General features: G+C 46.9%; 1 protein-coding gene across 1 annotated transcript in view; it reads left to right on the forward strand.

Moving 5' to 3' along the window:
- PRKCA (protein kinase C alpha) overlaps nucleotides 1-16928 on the forward strand; it is a 509502-nt gene that overhangs the window by 440881 nt on the left and 51693 nt on the right. Inside the window, exons 12-13 of the mRNA XM_032178546.2 lie at nucleotides 1911-1973; nucleotides 3005-3143. Of these exons, the coding sequence (XP_032034437.1) occupies nucleotides 1911-1973; nucleotides 3005-3143 (202 nt within the window). The remainder of the gene's footprint in view (nucleotides 1-1910; nucleotides 1974-3004; nucleotides 3144-16928) is intronic.

Here is a 16928-nt window from a genome sequence, read left to right on the forward strand (position 1 = left end):
GAACGTGGTAGGTGGGGCTCTGGGTGAAGAGCCTGGTAAGGAGCCTGGCTGCGGAGGAGGGAAGAGGGAAGGCACTGCAGTGGGGCTTGCACCATCAGATTCAGTTTTTGCAGAGCTCTCTGGGGGAAGAAGAAAGCATGAAAGGGAATGGTAGAGGCTGGTGCAGGTGCTGGTGAGACTCTTTGTAGATGAGAAGGAATGGAGCTGTGGTTAGGGCTAGACTTTGGAGCCAAAGAGGAATAAGTGTCTTTGAAAAACACCCTGGAGGAAGAAAAGCAGAACTTATTGACTATGGAGGAGAGAAGAGAGAAACCTCTTCCAGTGAGACTGCATTTTAGGCTTGGGTCGGGGCAGCCACCAAGGAGGAGGTGGTTTGGGGGGGAGATTCAGGAGCTCAGTTAAGAACGTTTTATTGGAATGCACCTTGCCTGACGGGATGCAGGAGTCGGCAGCACAGGAGGAAGACGTGGGCTCCAGGTGAAAATGAGAGATTCATCTGAGGGATGTGGGGAGCTGGGACTTTGGTGCCAGAAAACATCATCTCACCTCTCAGGGGCCAGGAAGTCTCAGGAAACACCAGTGGAGCAAGCCTAAACAAAGGGCGAGTTTAGTTCCCCAGTGAGGAAACCTTGTGGGCATGTACCCTGATGAATGAAGTCAGCACCTGTTAATAGGATTCTGGCTGCTGTGCCATCTAAGAGACACATTGGAAAAATTTTTGGCCTGTGAGGGATTTTCCACCCTAGGGAAGATTAACTGAAGGCAGAATAGGGAAATCTTTGGTTGCAAGCTTTTAAAGTGTGAAGGGGGATTTTTCTGCCCTTATTGATTGTTCCTTTTAAGTTTTCAGAAATGCCTGTTATTTTCTTTTGTTTTATGTTGTATTTATAAAGCCTTAAAATACTCAGATTATAAAATAAAGCGTGGTCACACAGGACTATAAAGAGCAGGTAGCACAGAGTCACCCGGTGTTATAAAGTCACATAAAGGTGTCTGGTCCAATATCCTTTCATTATATTATTTGTGTTGCAGAAAAGTTTAGAAAAGCATGAAAAATAATGTAAAGATCACCTGTAGTAATCCCATCTCTTCACCCTCCCCCTTCCTGTACTCTTCTGGCATTCAGAGGTGGCCCCTCATTAAGGGTTTGGTCTTGATCATTAGAGATTTTTTTTTTCTCCTCATGTAGACACGTGTGCTTATTTTGAGCCTCCTGCATGTGATATTTCCACAGGCACAGTCTTGTGGCTTCTTGGACTTCAAAGACTCCTGAATGCTATGCAGATTTTTAAATATTCGCCCCCTTTTACTCTGAGTTTCAGCTGTTAATGTATTAACAATTTTGAAGTGAATAAAAAGTTACTGCTTTTTATTATGAATTATTTAAAAGAGTAAACTCAGATATGAATCATGATGTGTGTCTCATTTATGCCAACACTTGCAAGGAATGAAAACACTAGCTAAAGGGTTCATCAACCACTATACTTTGCCTTCCAGAGAGTAATTGTATTATATTTTCAAACACCAGTGTATTCTGCCAGTGAATAGGAAAATGGAAATTTCCTCTACACTGCCATACTCCTGACATAGAATAGTCTAACTGCTATCTACCCTTTAAATGATTGTATTAGAAATTACTCTGCAGGCAATAAGCTACTTGTCCACCTTCCCCATACAAGAATAAGAAGCTGGTCTCATTGGTTTTATTAGCTGTCTCATTCACGGATGAGCTAGAGGACAAAGTGATGGAGGGAGGACCAGGGGTTGGAAGAACACGTGCAGGCGATGCTGGTCTCTGAAAGCCTCTGGGTCTGACATTCTTTACTCTTTGATGCTTGAACTTGAGAATGAAAAGTATACAGGCATTTAAGGAAGCAAGTGAGAAACCTGAAGCCCATTTTGTTTTGCAGATTCTATGCGGCAGAGATTTCCATCGGATTGTTCTTTCTTCATAAAAGAGGAATCATTTATAGGTGTGTATTGAAGCCCTCCTACCAGCACCTCAGCAGAGAGGTTAGCTGGGACTCTGTGGGCGTGTCATTCTGGAATGGCGACTTAAGACGCAGAGTTGATAACCCCCCAGGAGGAACAGAGACCTGCTGGGACCCACCTTCCTCCTCACCCTGGAGGCAAATCAGAGCCACCTTCTGATTTCTAGACCTCAAAGATTTTATATCTTGTTTCTGCTTTTTGTCGTGTCAGCTACTCGGGAGGCTGAGGCAGGAGAATGGCGTGATCCCTGGAGGCAGAGCTTGCAGTGAGCCAAGATCACGCCACTGCACTCCAGCCTGGGCAACAGAGCGAGACTCCGTCTCAAAAGAAAAAAAAAAAGAAAACACATTTTTCTCTCCATTGACAGCTCCTTCCACTGCCTTTTCTTTGGAATGGAGGTCAGGGAGCAAGGGAAACTGAATTCCTGTTATAGATGTTCAGCAGAAGAACACAGGGAACTGGGGAGAGGCAAGGAAAAAAATCTATTGAATTAAATTCTGCCTGTTAGTAGCTGTGCTGAAAGTCTGGTGCCAAAGAAGGAAGAATTTCTTCCAGTATTAATTGAAGCATAATTAGAAGGATATATGGCACAGGCAGAATGGAAGGGACATGCGTATGACCCAGTGAAGTGATTCTAAACCCATGATTTTGCAAACCTGGTCATGTGTCAGACCCCCTGTGTGGGATATGAATAAATCAAATAATTGAGACTTCCCCAGATGTGCCCAGTTGGAGATCTCTAGAGTCACAGACACAGGCAAGATTGGGAATCACTAGTCCAGTCGTTTAGTCATCCATTCAGTATGCATTTAAGCACCTGCTGTAGCCCAGGCACAATATTAGTCTCTGAAGATATCAACACACAGTAACTCCTGATACTGCTCTCCAGGGACTTACAGTTAATATTGCCATTGAGCTGACCGGTATTCAAATATCCTTCTATTTCACCAGCTCCAAAGCAAACCATGTTATGTCATGGAAAGGACTCTGATGTTAACCTGGTTCCTTGCAGGGATCTGAAGTTAGATAACGTCATGTTGGATTCAGAAGGACATATCAAAATTGCTGACTTTGGGATGTGCAAGGAACACATGATGGATGGAGTCACGACCAGGACCTTCTGTGGAACTCCAGATTACATCGCCCCAGAGGTAGGAACCCCAGTGATCGTTTTCTCGACCAGGACTCCCAAACTGTAAACACAGCCCTCTCATGGGATATGGGGTCGCTGGCAAATCATAAAGTCAATGCATGGTCACAACCACTAAATGGACTAAACTGGACAAAACAGACTAAAATGGAGGAAATAGGAGAGCCCATTGCACATAGTAAGGTTGTGTCTTGCTTCCTGAAACTTGTTTGCTCCATGTGAGCCCGTTGCTTGGGAAAATGTATTTGTTACATGGTCGTGGTCAAAATAATTTAAGAAACACTGTTGGCTGGGTGCGGTGGCTCACACCTGTAATCCCAGCACTTTGGGAGGCCGAGATAGGTGGATCATAAGGACAGGAGTTCAAGACCAGCCTGGCCTACATGGTGAAACCCCATCTCTACTAAAAATACAAAAAAAAAAAATTAGCCAGGCATGGTGGTGCACACCTATAATCCCCAGCTCCTCAGGAGGCTGAGGCAGGAGAATCGCTTGAACCCGGGAGGCAGAGGTTGCAGTGAGCTGAGATCACGCCATTGCACTCCAGCCTGGGTGACAGCGAGACTCTGTCCCCCCAAAAAAGAAATACTGTTGAGTGGAGGGAATTGATTGTGAAAATACTCTGCCTGGAAAGCAGGGTGAGAAGGTGGTTGCAGTGATGGCATTTTAGCAGCATCGCAGTGATGACTGTTCTAAACTGCATGTTGTCTGGTCTAGGAAGAATGTATCAGTGTGGTTCTAAGCAAAATGGTTCCAGGACTTGTACCGTACCACTCTGTTTTTGTTATAACACTTACTGAGGATTTTTTTTCCTGTTTTATGAAGCATGCCACATGTCAATGATAGAATGGGTTGTCACTGTAGTCACTGTAGAGCCAACATTCCATCCACACGCAGTCCTATGGATGCCACAGTTTTTTCCCATCTGAACCCCAGCATGGTGGAGACCAATGGATCCAAAGCTGAGCCGGCTTCAGCTCTTCATAGTCCCCTCAGATGAGCTGTTGGCAGCCGGTCTCACATTTATTCAACAGATTACCCTGTGCATTTATCTCAGAGACAGTAGGGATAGTGAAAAAGGCACCCGCAAGCTCAGAAGTCAGATCCATGTGAGCTTCAATCTGGAATCTGTTATTTACAGACTGTGGGAACTCAGGTGAGTTACTTAACGTCTCTGAACACCATTTCTTCAGCAGCACGTTAGGGATGATACCCTCCTTGTAGAATTGCTGTGTGGACTAAAGTGCCTAATACAACATTTTGCATCTAGTAGACCCTTCATAGTCATTATTCCAAAAGGGAAGCTGCTTTTTATTCCTTTGTGAAGACCTTTTAGTTTTATGATATTTCAAGACAGTGTGGACACGCAGACTTCATTTAGAAACTTAAATTCTGAATCGCATAGCCAGAGGTGATATGTGATCTTGCTGCATAACTTACTGGGATTTTCCCCCAAAAGAACTCCCTCATTAGTACCTCCAGACATGAGGTGAAATTAAATAGTCTTATTTTTCAAATATGAGGAATAGACAGGGTACTGTCAGAAATACAACCTCCTGATGTAGTATTTATTCTGAAGCCTGTTACTAGATGACAGGTATTAAGCAGGCTGTGATTATGAGCCATTCAGGCTTCATTTAACAATTCAGCAGATGCTGTAAAAGCTTAGTGACGGGGAATGGCAGCATTTTTAGGAATAAAGGTGGCATTGAACCTCATCTCTATTAAGACCAGGTCTCTCCTGTTCCTACAAATAGCTCTTTGTGTTCAGTAACACCTCAGCTATCTAATAACACCAGGAACAACAGTGTCCGGTAGAGACAAATTTTCCATATCATTAAGGTTTGTCCATTTGAGTGTCTTGTCTTTTTTTGGTGTCGCAGTTCGGTATCGTTCACGGTATGAGTTCCTGTTGCCACTGTAACAGATAACCACAAACTCAGCAGTTTAAAATAACTCAGATTTATTATCTTGTGGTTCTGGAGATCAGAAGTCAAAAATCAGCCTCACTGGGCTAAAGTCAAACTGTGGGCAGGGCTGGTTTCTTCTGGAAGCTTTAGGGGAATACCTGTTGCCATCCATGCCTTTTCCATCATCAAGAGGCCACCACCTGCATTCCTTGGCTCATGGTGCCTTCTTCTCTCCTCCATGCAACGTAGCATCTTCCAATCTCTCTGTCTTTTCCAACTGCAACCCTCCAGCCTCCCTCTTCTCCTACAAGGATCTTTGGGATTATATGGGGCCCACTTGGATAATCCGGGATCATCTCCCTAACTCAAGATCCTTAACTTGCCTCTGCAAAATCCTTTTTACTGCATAAAGGTAATAGATTCACAGGTTCCAGGGATAAGGATGTGGACATCTGTGGGGGAGAGGGGACTTAGCCTATCACACTTGTTATATGTTGGAGAACCTCCTCACCGTCCTCAACAGGGACACCTAAACACACTTCTGTCATGTCTTGGTAACTTCGGGCCTCTTCGTACACAGAGAATACTCTGCTCTCGCTCTAGTTACTTTCACATCTGAAGACTTCATTCCCCTTCCTACATCTACTGTACAAGCAATAATAGAGGAAGTGACCACCTTCTATTGTCTACCATGTGCCAGGCACATGATAAACTTTCTCTTGGCTGGGCGCAGTGGCTCACTCCTATAATCCCAGTGCTTTGGGGCCAAGGCAGATGGATCAATTGAGGTGGAAGTTCAAGACCAGCCTAGCCAACATAGTGAAACCCTGTCTCTACTAAAAAATACAAAAATTAGCTGGGCGTGGTGGCGGATGCCTGTAATCCCAGCTGCTCAGGAGGCTGAGGCAGGAGAATCGCTTGAACCTGGGAGGCAGAGATTGCAGTGAGCTAAGATCGTGCTACTTCACTCCAGCCTGGGCAACGGAGTGAGACACCGTCTCAAAAATAAATAAATAAATAAATAATTATAATAAACCTTCTCTCATTTAATCCTCATGACAAGCCCCACAGGGAGGTAGCATCAGATCTGTGTTTCAGATGAAGTGACAGAGGTGGTTAGTAACATATCTAAGGCCATGTTACTGAGAAATGCCAGAATTAGGCTTCGATCCCAAGCCCAGGTCACCTCCAAACCTTTGCACTGCTCACTACACTAAACTGCTCAAAACTTGAGTGACTCACGTGTCCAGACAGTGCTCTGCGTGCTTACTGTGCTTAAGCATGGTGCCACGAGGGATACAAAAAGACATCAGATGGCGCTTGCCCTCCAAGTGCTTTCAGTTTATAAGAAGTGACATCATACTGACCAGCAGGAACAAAAATCTATATGTGGATTCCAGTCGGCTTTCATTGAATACATCAGGCACCACTGCTTTGGAAAATCAGTCAATGATCACCTTAAGGTTGTTTCACCTTTTTTGTTGGCTTGCTTTTTTTTTTTTTTTTTTTTGAGACAGAGCCTCACTCTGTTGCCCAGGCTGGAGTGCCACAGCTCACTGCAGCCTCAACCTCCTGGGCTCAGGGGATCCTCCTGCCTCAGTCCGTAGGTTGCTGGTACTACAGGTGTGTGCCACCACCTGTGCCTAGCCTGTTCCAGCTTTTGCTAGCATTTTTTCCTCATAAGTGTTCAGTAATTTGGCATATTTGGCCACACAAATACTTACAGTATAGAGAAAGATCAGATAGGTTCAAGGTTTCAAAATGTGTGGAAAGGTTAAAATAATCCTGTCCTCTGTGCAAATACTCCTGTCAGGCAGAAACAAAATCATTATCTCGCATGGCATTCTCCTTAATAGGCAAAGCGGAGGCTTAAGTATTTATGGCTATTTGTTCAAAAACCTTGAAATCGATTAATACTGTAGCATCTCCTTAGCCAGCGAAGCCGAGCTGAGGCGGAAAATGTCACTAACAGATGAGAGTTTGAAGTTGAAATGGACACCACAGAAGGAGCACTCATCAGAAAATGATTCCTAAAGCTGACGCAGAGGGTCCTCTTTGCTTTGACATAGAAAGAATTCTTCGGGGTCAATGAGAGTCCTTGAGCAGGCCAAGCAAAGGCTTCATTTGGATTTAATCCGTCTCTGAAAGTTAGTTATTTGGGGCATGTGAGATCCAGTCACAAGTCAAGTAGATCCCAGCAGCCAAGAATCAGACTCCAGACAATAGCATTGCGCACTCTCTCCTGGAAGAAAGAGAAGGAGCAGGAAAAGAGTCTCTGCTTCTGGCCTGTGTCTCGAGAACCCCCTGCTGCAGTGAGAGCAAAGCTTTTCATTTTCTTTATTTTATATAATTTTATTCTATGAGTTTTGTTTTTTTAAAGACAGAGTTTCGCTCTGTCTTCCAGGCTGGAGTGCAGTAGCGATCATAGCTCCCTGCAGTCTCAATCTCCTGGGCTCAAGTGATCCTCCCACCTCAACCTCTTGAGTAACTGGGACTACAAGCACGTGCCACCACGCTTGCTAATTTAAAAAGGTTTCTTGTAGGGATGGGGGTCTCGCTGTGTTGCCCAGACTGGTCTCAATTTCCTGGGCTCAGGCAGTCCTCCTGCCTTGGCCTCCCAAAGCACTAGAATTACAGGCCTGAGACACTGTGCCTGGCCCTGAAGTGAAGCTTTTTCAAATGTGCCATGTAGAGTCTTCCTCACAGCATTGCTATGGCGGGGGCTACGTTAGACCACACACAAAGGACATCACCCGTGATACACTGACTTCTCTGCACCAACCCCCCTGAGCACTTCTGACTTGCCGCATGTTATGCATGAGCAGAAGTTCAGTGACTTGCCCAGTGTGACATAGCTGGTGAGAGCAAAGGTGGGATTTGGATCCGAGACATTCTGACCGAAGCCCATGCATTCTTTTTACCTATTGCATTGTCTCCAGAGATATGGGAGAAGAAAGCAAGTAAAAGTGAGCACTCAGTTTGGGCCATGTTTTCTTGGCCACTCACTTGTCTCAGTGGGAATCAGGGACCTGAGTCATGATCAGAGATGCAGTGAGTGACGCGGAATTGCATTCCAGCTGTTAACCCCAGGGAGATCCCTTAGAAACCAAGGGTGATCCAGCCACATGCACGCCCCTCCCCAGTACATGGGCATCGATCTGTTGGCATGTTCAGGGTGCCCCCTGAGTGCTGGGTGCTGTCCCAGACCCCTCCATCCTCAGGCCAGTTCCTCTTCTTTTTCCTTCCACCCAGCATGTCCCACCCAGGCATCTGCCCAGAGATCACCTTGGGGAGGCCCCCTGCCCTGGTGACCCTATTTAAACCTGCAAACCTCCAGTCCCATCCAGGACTGCTGACCCCTGTCGCTGCTGTTTTTCCATGGCACTCATCCCCCTTGGAGAGACAAAGATATACTCCTGAATTGATTTTTCAGTCTGTCTCACCAAGCTCCACCAAGGGCAGAATTTCATCTGGTGTTGGCTGCTGTGCCCCCACCCCAGGGTCTGGAGCAGTGCCTGGCACTCAGTGTGTACTTGGCATAGGTGCCTGCATGCTGCACTCCTAGATGTGGCCACCTAGAAATCTGTAGGGGAGACACCGCAGGAGGACAGAGATGAAGCCTTGGAGACTGAGAGGGGTGGAACTCTTTAGCCAGGTGATTGGAAGGGTGACTTCCAAGGCCATCACAGGTGTGGGGCTGATGGTATGTGACACAGTGCAGAGAAGGGCCACACCACCTCATGTCATTGGCTGAAGAGAACCAGCAGGTTGGGGGACCTGAGTATCTGAAGGTCGATGGGACATCATCCCAGGCCCCCCAGACAGCCCCAGCTGACCCCAGAGACTTCTCCTGGCCTCTGGGGAAAGGATTGTAGAGAGGGATAGAAAATAAGAGTATCTAAAGGTTCAAAGAGAAAATAACTCATGTGATATACATGCAGCCAGGCAGTCAGGCAGTAAATTAGCACTGGCCACCAAGAAGAAAGGGGGAGAATGCGATACAGGGAGAGAAAAGCCAATCAGCGCCAGCAATGGCTCCTCTGAGATCAGCCGCTTCTGAACCGTGGGACCCACACCAGCCCAGCAAGGGCAGGAGCAAAGAAAAGCACTTGATGAAAGAAATAGAATGATAAACCAAAGGGTGGCTTTCTTTCTATCAAAGGCCAATTTTCCTCTATGGAGGGTCATGGTCCAGTGACTCCAGCATTGCAAGAGAGAAAATGAAGCTGCCGCTTTCCCTCAAAGAAATATTTAAAGAGCCAAAGCCAGGCTTTCCTTTGGGGTCTTCTTTAAGTTGTGCAATTCTCAGATCTTTTCTAGGAATTATGTTGGTTTTATTATCTCATATATTGTATTGTCTGCCTGCAGCTCTTTAACTGTCTCATAATTCTCCCGGCCTTGTAGTTTAATCAGTTTAGCCTCTTCTCTGGAGCACTGGGCACCTTCTGTGATATTGTGGTCTATGAAACAAACGTGGCCCTCTCCTTTCTGCTGAGCCCCCCAACTTCCAATCCTTCCTCCAGAAGTAACCAGCTCCTGGTGGATTCGCTGCCCCTTCGCAAATGCCTGCTACATCCCAGACCAGAGCTGAGCACCTTGTTTATTTTGTTTAATCCTAAGTCAATTCTAATTCCTAGATGTGAAACTGAAGCACAGGGATTTGTTAATTTTCCCCACCTCCCCAGTTCAATGCAGACTTGTTTTTGAACACAGGACTGAGCAACTTTTCCCTGCGGTGACTGTTACCCTGGGAGGAAGGGCCTGCAGACATCAGCTCCAATGCTACCCAGATAACATGTCACTCCACATGTGCCAGTGAGCTGCTCTCACAGGCCCGTTCCTGGCTTTCAGAGCTCAGACAATGCTCTGTTAGATTTTTACTCCTGGTATTTGGCGGCATGCATTAATTAGCCCTTTATTTAGGGATTTGCTTAAATCCTGTAAAAGTGGGTCAGAGATTTCCGAGCTTTATTTCGCCTCTTTCTTTGTAACATTGCCCAGGCGATGGCAGGATGGAGGTGGGTATCATGAGAGATTACTAACATTTGTTCATTTCTTGCTATGCACCATGCACTTATGCCTGTTATCACATTTAATTCTTACAATAGCCCTCTAAGGTAAGTGGTATTATTCATGCTTTACAAACACTGTAAAGGAGACTGGAGAGGAGAAGGGACCTGCCCAGGGCTCACAGGTGGCACATAGCAGGGGCAGAATGCTGGCCCGCCAGCCTCAGAGCACAGGCTGGCGCCCTGATGCCATCCATGGCCAGTTGCTGCCTCAGTGTATCACTTATTGCCCTGTCTCCAAATCATATCTGTAGAGACCCACTAGACTTTGAGACTTCCTGGTTCTGGAAAATCCTTTAATCCAGCTAATAAAGCTCTTACAGACACAAGTTATTCCTAACTCACACTTTATTCCTTTACTGTACAAGCAGTTATTTTGTTCTGATGCATAATTAACATTTTGCACAGCTTCTCTGCTGACCCCAGAGGAGGCCTGAGATGAGCAGGGTCCTATAGGTGGGTGCTGAGCTGGGACTCCTGCCCAGCTTCTCCCTAACACCTGCTACGCCCCTGCCACCCTCAGAGGGAGAGACCAGGGAAAAGGGCTGCTGCTTCCTTCCTCCCAGGAAGCATGGCTAGGGGGGGCCTTAGGAAACTTACAATCATGGCGGAAGGGGAAGGGGAAGGGGAAGCAGGCACATCTTCCATAGCCAGAGCAAGAGCAAGAGAGAGAGCAGGGAGGTGCTACCTACTTTCAAACAACCAGATCTCATGAGAACTCTGCAACGAGAATAGCACTAGGCGGATGATGCTAAACCATTCATGAGAAACTGCTCCCATGAGCCAGTCACCTCCCACCAGGCCCCACCTCCGGCACTGGGGATTACATTTCAGCATGAAATGTGGGTAGGGACACAGATCCAAACTGTATTATAAACTCTGGCTACAGTACTGCTATTTTAAGAACTTGGGGTGACATCTGTATAATAGGGTATAATCACAGCATCTTCCTCAAAGCCCAACTTTGAGGGCTCAGTGAGTCTGGCCATAATGACTTAGCCTGCCTCAGAGGGAGCACTCCGGAAAGCCTTGTCCATTATTTGGCAGTTGTTTCAATTATCTATTGATGTGTAATCGCCCCAGAACATAATGGCTTAAAACAATAATCACGCTGGGCTGGGCGTGGTAGCTCACACCCATAATCCCAGCATTTTGGGAGGCTGGGGCCGGAGGATCACCTGAGGCCAGGAGTTCGAGACCAGCCTGGCCAACCTGGTGAAACCCATCTCTACTAAAAATACAAAAAATTAGCTGGGTGTGGTGGCAGACACCTGTAGTCCCAGCTACTCAGGAGGTTGAGGCAGGAGGGTCACTTGAACCTGGGAGGTAGGGGCTGTGGTGAGCTGAGATCATGCCAGTGTTCTCCAGCCTGGGTAACAGCAAGACTCTGTCACCAAATAAATAAAGTTAATGCTGTGATTCTTGGAGCCGGGGCCTCCATCAGGACCTGGCAGGTGGACTCCTTGCTGCTGCAGGGACATCTGTACCATGGCTCTTCTGGGGCTGGAGGGCCCAAGGTACCTTCCAGCTATTGGCCAAGGCCACATGGCTTCTCCTCAACCTGGTCCTTCTTTCCATGCAGCCACTTGTCACTGAGCTTCTTGACATGGTGCTGGCTACTAAAAGGGCAAAAACAGAAGCCACGGGCTGCTGAAGTCTACACCTGGAACTGAACTGTGTTACTTCCAACACATTCTGCAGGTCAAAGACAGTGAGGACTAGGCAAGAGGGCCACTGCCCTGTGTTTTAGAGCAGAGCTGAGCAAACTTTCTCTGCCAGGGACTAAATAAAAAATAGGCTTTTCCTAAATCTAAATTTTAGATTTTTGCCAAGAGGCAAAATTGAGCAACTGTTCTTGCCAAAATCATTTTACATTTAAAAATGTAAAAAGCATGCTTAGCTCACAGGCTGTACAAAGACTGGATTTGGCCTACAGGCTACGGTTTGTTAGGCCCTGCCTTGGTGGGTTCTCCTCTCCCCCACGGTCTCCAGGCTGGGCTCCCCTTATAGGATTAGAGTCTGCAGGGCCAGTGCCCACTCAGAGCCTGCTCTCCGACCCCTTTTAGACAACAACCTGGGTACTCAGAGCCTGGAATTCCCTTCCAGGGCCTCTTGCCAAGATCCATGTGAACACCACCCTGCTGGCGTATGCACTCCTGTGGCCAGTGGAGGAGTCAGTGTGCGGCTGTTTGCAGGGGGCTGTGGGACACAGTTAGACATACAGGTTGGGGTGCTGTGATGGAGAGGGCCTGGGAAGAGAAGTGGGGTGGGTCATGTCAATAGTACATTCTTAGGCCTCCACATACTGGAGTGGAATCTCAGGGGTCCATGAATTCTTAAGTCAAACTTGGCCTTCCAGGTTCTTGGGAAATGTAAAGGACTGAATAGCATCCCCACGCCCCCACCCCACAAATCCATGTGCTGAAGCCCTAACCTCCAGTGTGACTATTCTGTAGAGATAAGGCCTTGAAGAAGGTAATTAGGGGAGAATGAACTCATCAAGGTGGCGCTCTGATCTGATAGGAGTAGTGTTCTTACGGGGAGGGGAAGAGGCCACAGGAGTGTGCATATGGAATAAAAGCCACATCAGGACACAGCGAGAAGGAGGCAGCCAGCACGGCACCAAGAGAGCCCTCACCAGAAGCCCACCTGCCGGCACCTTCATCCTGGACTTCCAGCCTCCAGACCCAAGAGAAATTTCTGTTGTTTAAGCCACCCAGTCTGTGGTGTTTTATAAGGGTAGCTCAAGCCAACCAATACAGGAAGGTACTTGTGTCAGGGGGTGGGAAAGAGCATACTGTATATAACAGTCTGTTAGCTTGATTTGTAATACTCATACTTAGATAAAGGCTATGTGAGTCTGAGTTATTCTTGTCCCAGCTCCCTCACCCCACCTGTTAGAGATGGCCTCATCCTAGGTCAATAGGGAGTTGTGGGTTAGGGCCAAGTAGATTGTTATAAAGAGAGATGTATTTTATATATTCATGTCTTTTTCCATATATATATTCATATATATATGTATGTGTATGTATTCGTACAATCAACATCATTGTCACTCTTATCAAGCAGAACAGGAAGGAGGAATAAATAAAGGCCCCAGAGGGCAGGGGCAGGATCTCAGATGTCTTTGTCCCATTCACAGCTCCTTCTTACACAGAGTGGGCACCATGCGTGACAGGAAAGCAAAAGCCAGGATGAATCCTGGCCCCATCTGCCACCTCCCCACTGTGCGTGTGACTCTGGTCACCTCATTTGAGCTTGCTGTGCCTCGACTTGTCCAGTGGTAAACGAGGGTATGACCTAGCACAGTGCTGGCTTAAAGACTGTGCTCAGGGGTGGCTCTGATTCACATTTGATTTATAGTCAATATTACATTCTTAGTGCATGTCACCATTAAGGAGGTTCCTGAAAACCTTGGTGGGGGAAAAGAGAGGATCTAAAGCGGTGTTTGATTTCTTCGACATAATGAGAAATTAAAGAAGTTAGCTGGGCATGGCGCTGGAGAGGTCCCGTGGGCCAAGTAGATTAGACGGTGTGGGGTGGGCCATGTCAATATTACATTCTTAGGCCTCCACATACTGGAGTGGAATCTCAGGGTTCCATGAATTCTTAAGTCAAACTTGGCCTTCCAGGTCGTTGGGAAATGTTAAGGACGGAATTGCACCTGTCAGATCAGGGCCCCACCTTGATGAGTTCATTCTCCCCTAATTACCTCCTTCAAGGCCTTACCTCTACAGAACAGTCACACTGGGGGTTAGCGCTTCAGCACACGGATTTGGTGGCGGGGCATGCAATTCCAAGGTCAGGTGACCCAACTCAATTAGATGACGTTTTTCCAGACCAAGTCACTCCACAGTCACCTTCGCGATTTCTGCCAGGATCAGCTAGCCTTACCGAAGAGCTAAAAAGAGATTTATCCCAAACGAGAGCTTCCTTGGAAGCATTCCATGAAGACTTGAAATAGTGCTGCCTCCCGCCACCTGACCCAGTATTGTCAGTGCCTCCTCTGAGGATCACAGAAAATCACACCCCACGCCCCCTCAGTGCATATTCCAGACTTGGAGAAGCGCCACATGGGGTGGCGGTGGGGAGAACGCCTTTCTGCCGGATCAAAAGCCCAGCACTTTATTCAGAGTTTTATTTATGGCTCCTTCAGAAGGTTAGTCCAGTCACGCCTCCTTAATAACCGCCTCATCACACATGATTCAGGTGTCCTGGGGCCACTTCACGCTCCTGGCTTCCTGGCCCAAAGCCCAGGAGACCGCTGAACCCCACTGCCTGACATTATTTGCTGGCGAGACACCACTGGTGAAGTGTTTGTCTTTTCTTATAGCTTATTTTATTGAAGGTTGTTCTTTTAGTCAAACACCAGTCAAACACCTTTTCAGTTCTTTGTGTTTGCTGAGCACCCAGGGCTGTCTCTCCCAGCCTTGAATTGTATCCAGGTACCTTGCAAGCCAGTATCGTACAGTTCTTTTCTGCACAGAAAAAGTACAGACTTCTGGTTTCCAGTCCAGCATGTTAGGAGCTTAGACGTCATCATTGCATCCTAACAAGTGAAAAGCTGGACTGGAAAATCAACAATTCTTCCTAGAGCCATTGGCGCCTCCCACGCGGGAGACCTGGGTTCATTTCCCGACCAGTGCACCAGCATTGGTGGTTCAGTGGTAGAATTCTCACCTCCCTAGAGCCATTGGAAAAATGAGGTAACAGGGCAAACCACTGTCCCCAAAATTAGACAGACAGATACAGATAATAACAACTTACCAGAACAGAAACCTCCCTGGGTACCAGTGCTGGGGTGCACAAACCTGATCTGTAATTGGCAAATTGCCGGAGGCTAAGTGTGGACAAGTCTGAGAAACAGTCACGGGGGCTCCACGCTTTTTTGAGATTTCCCTCAGGAAGCTTTGCCAGGTCCTCACAGTGAATGCTGGAGAAAAATTGCCTCATGCTTCTGGCAGGGAGAGGAGAAAAGTAATAACCATTGTGGAATATGCCAGAGCATCCTGTTCTTCTTAACAAGGGCTTCCCTCAGGAGATGCTAATGTGAGCTTAATCTCCTGGAGTTTTATCAGAACCTAACCTACCTAGAAGAAGGGACATACCCGATTCCAATCCCCTCCACCCATTCTCTCCCACCTCAGAGGAGGAGAGGGGGAGACCAAGAAGCACTTGTGAAGGTCACAGTCCACAGGCACAGGCTCCCCACAAGACAGAGACCTCATCTTCGGACCGTAGCACACTTCCCCTCTGCACACCTCACCACCACATTACTAAAGGCTCATGTACCACAGTTCCTTTCACCCAGTGTGCCATGTCCAGCCCTCAAGAAAACAATTACAGCACACTAAATGGCAAAAAAAAGCAATTTGAAGAGATGAAGCAAGCATCAGATGCAGACTCAAATGTGGCAAGGATGTTGGAATGATAACCAGGAGTTTTGTTTTTTTTGTTTTTTTTTGTTTTTGGAAGATGGAGTCTTGCTCTGTCACCCAGGCTGGAGTCCAGTAGCATGGTCTTGGCTCACTGCAACCTCCGCCTCCTGGATTCAAGCGAGTCTCCTGCCTCAGTAGTCTCATCCCCAAGTAGCTGGGATGATTACAGGCATGAGCCACCACGCCCAGCTAATTTTTTGTATTTTTAGTAGAGACAGCGTTTCACCATGTTGCCCAGGCTGGTCTTGAACTCCTGACCTCAAGTGTTCCGCCTGCCTCAGTCTCCCAAAGTGCTGGGATTACAGGCGTGAGCCACTGTGCCTGGCCATAACCAGGAATTTTTTTAAACTATGATTAATTTGCTAGGGGCTTTAGTGGAAAAAAGTAGACAGCATGCAAGAACAGATGGGCAGTGTAAGCAAAGAGAAATTCCAAGAAAGAAAAGATGCTCGAGATCAGAAATACTGGAGCAGAAATGAAGAATGCCTTTGATGGGCTCATCTGTAGACTGGACACAGCTGAGTCTGGGGTGACTGAGCCTGAGGATATGGCAATAAAAACTTCCAAAACGGAAAAGCAAAGACTGAAAAAAAAAAATGGAACAGACTATCCAAGAACTGTGGGACAACTACAAAAGATATATGCCCTGGAAACACCGGAAGGAGACGTAAGAGAGAAAGATTGAAGCAATTGGGACAGAGAATGTCCCCTGAGTTAATGTCAGACACCAAATCACAGATCCAGGAAGCTCAAATGACACAAAGTAGGACAAATGCTCAAACAAAACAAAAAACTAGGCATATCATTTTCAAACTGCAGAAAATCAAAGAATTTTGAGGGAAGCCCAGAGTGGGAAAAATAACACATTACCTAAAGAAGGGCAAAGACAGTAGAGCGAAATATGTAAAGTTTTGGGAGGGAAAAAAAAAAACGAACCTAGAATTGTGTACCCTGCAAAATTGTCCTTCAAAATGGAAAGAGAAATAAAGACTTTCTCAGACAAAAACAAAGGAAATGTGTTGCCAGTAGATCAGCCTGGCAAGAAATGTTAAAAGAAGTTTTTTTTTTTTTTTTTTTGAGACGAAGTCTCACTCTGTCGCCCAGGCTGGAGTGCAGTGGCGCCATCTCAGCTCACTGCAAGCGATGCCTCCCGGATTCACACCATTCTCCTGCCTCAACCTCCGGAGTAGCTGGGACTACAGGTGCCCGCCACCACGCCTGGCTAATGTTTTTGTATTTTTAGTAGAGACGGGGTTTCACTGTGTTATCCTGGATGGTCTCGATCTCCTGACCTCGTGATCCACCCGCCTCAGCCTCCCAACGTGCTGGGATTACAGGTGTGAGCCACTGCGCCCGGCCAAAAGAAGTT

The sequence above is a fragment of the Hylobates moloch genome, unplaced genomic scaffold, assembly GCF_009828535.3.
Source record: "Hylobates moloch isolate HMO894 unplaced genomic scaffold, HMol_V3 SCAFFOLD_15, whole genome shotgun sequence".
NCBI lineage: Eukaryota > Metazoa > Chordata > Mammalia > Primates > Hylobatidae > Hylobates > Hylobates moloch.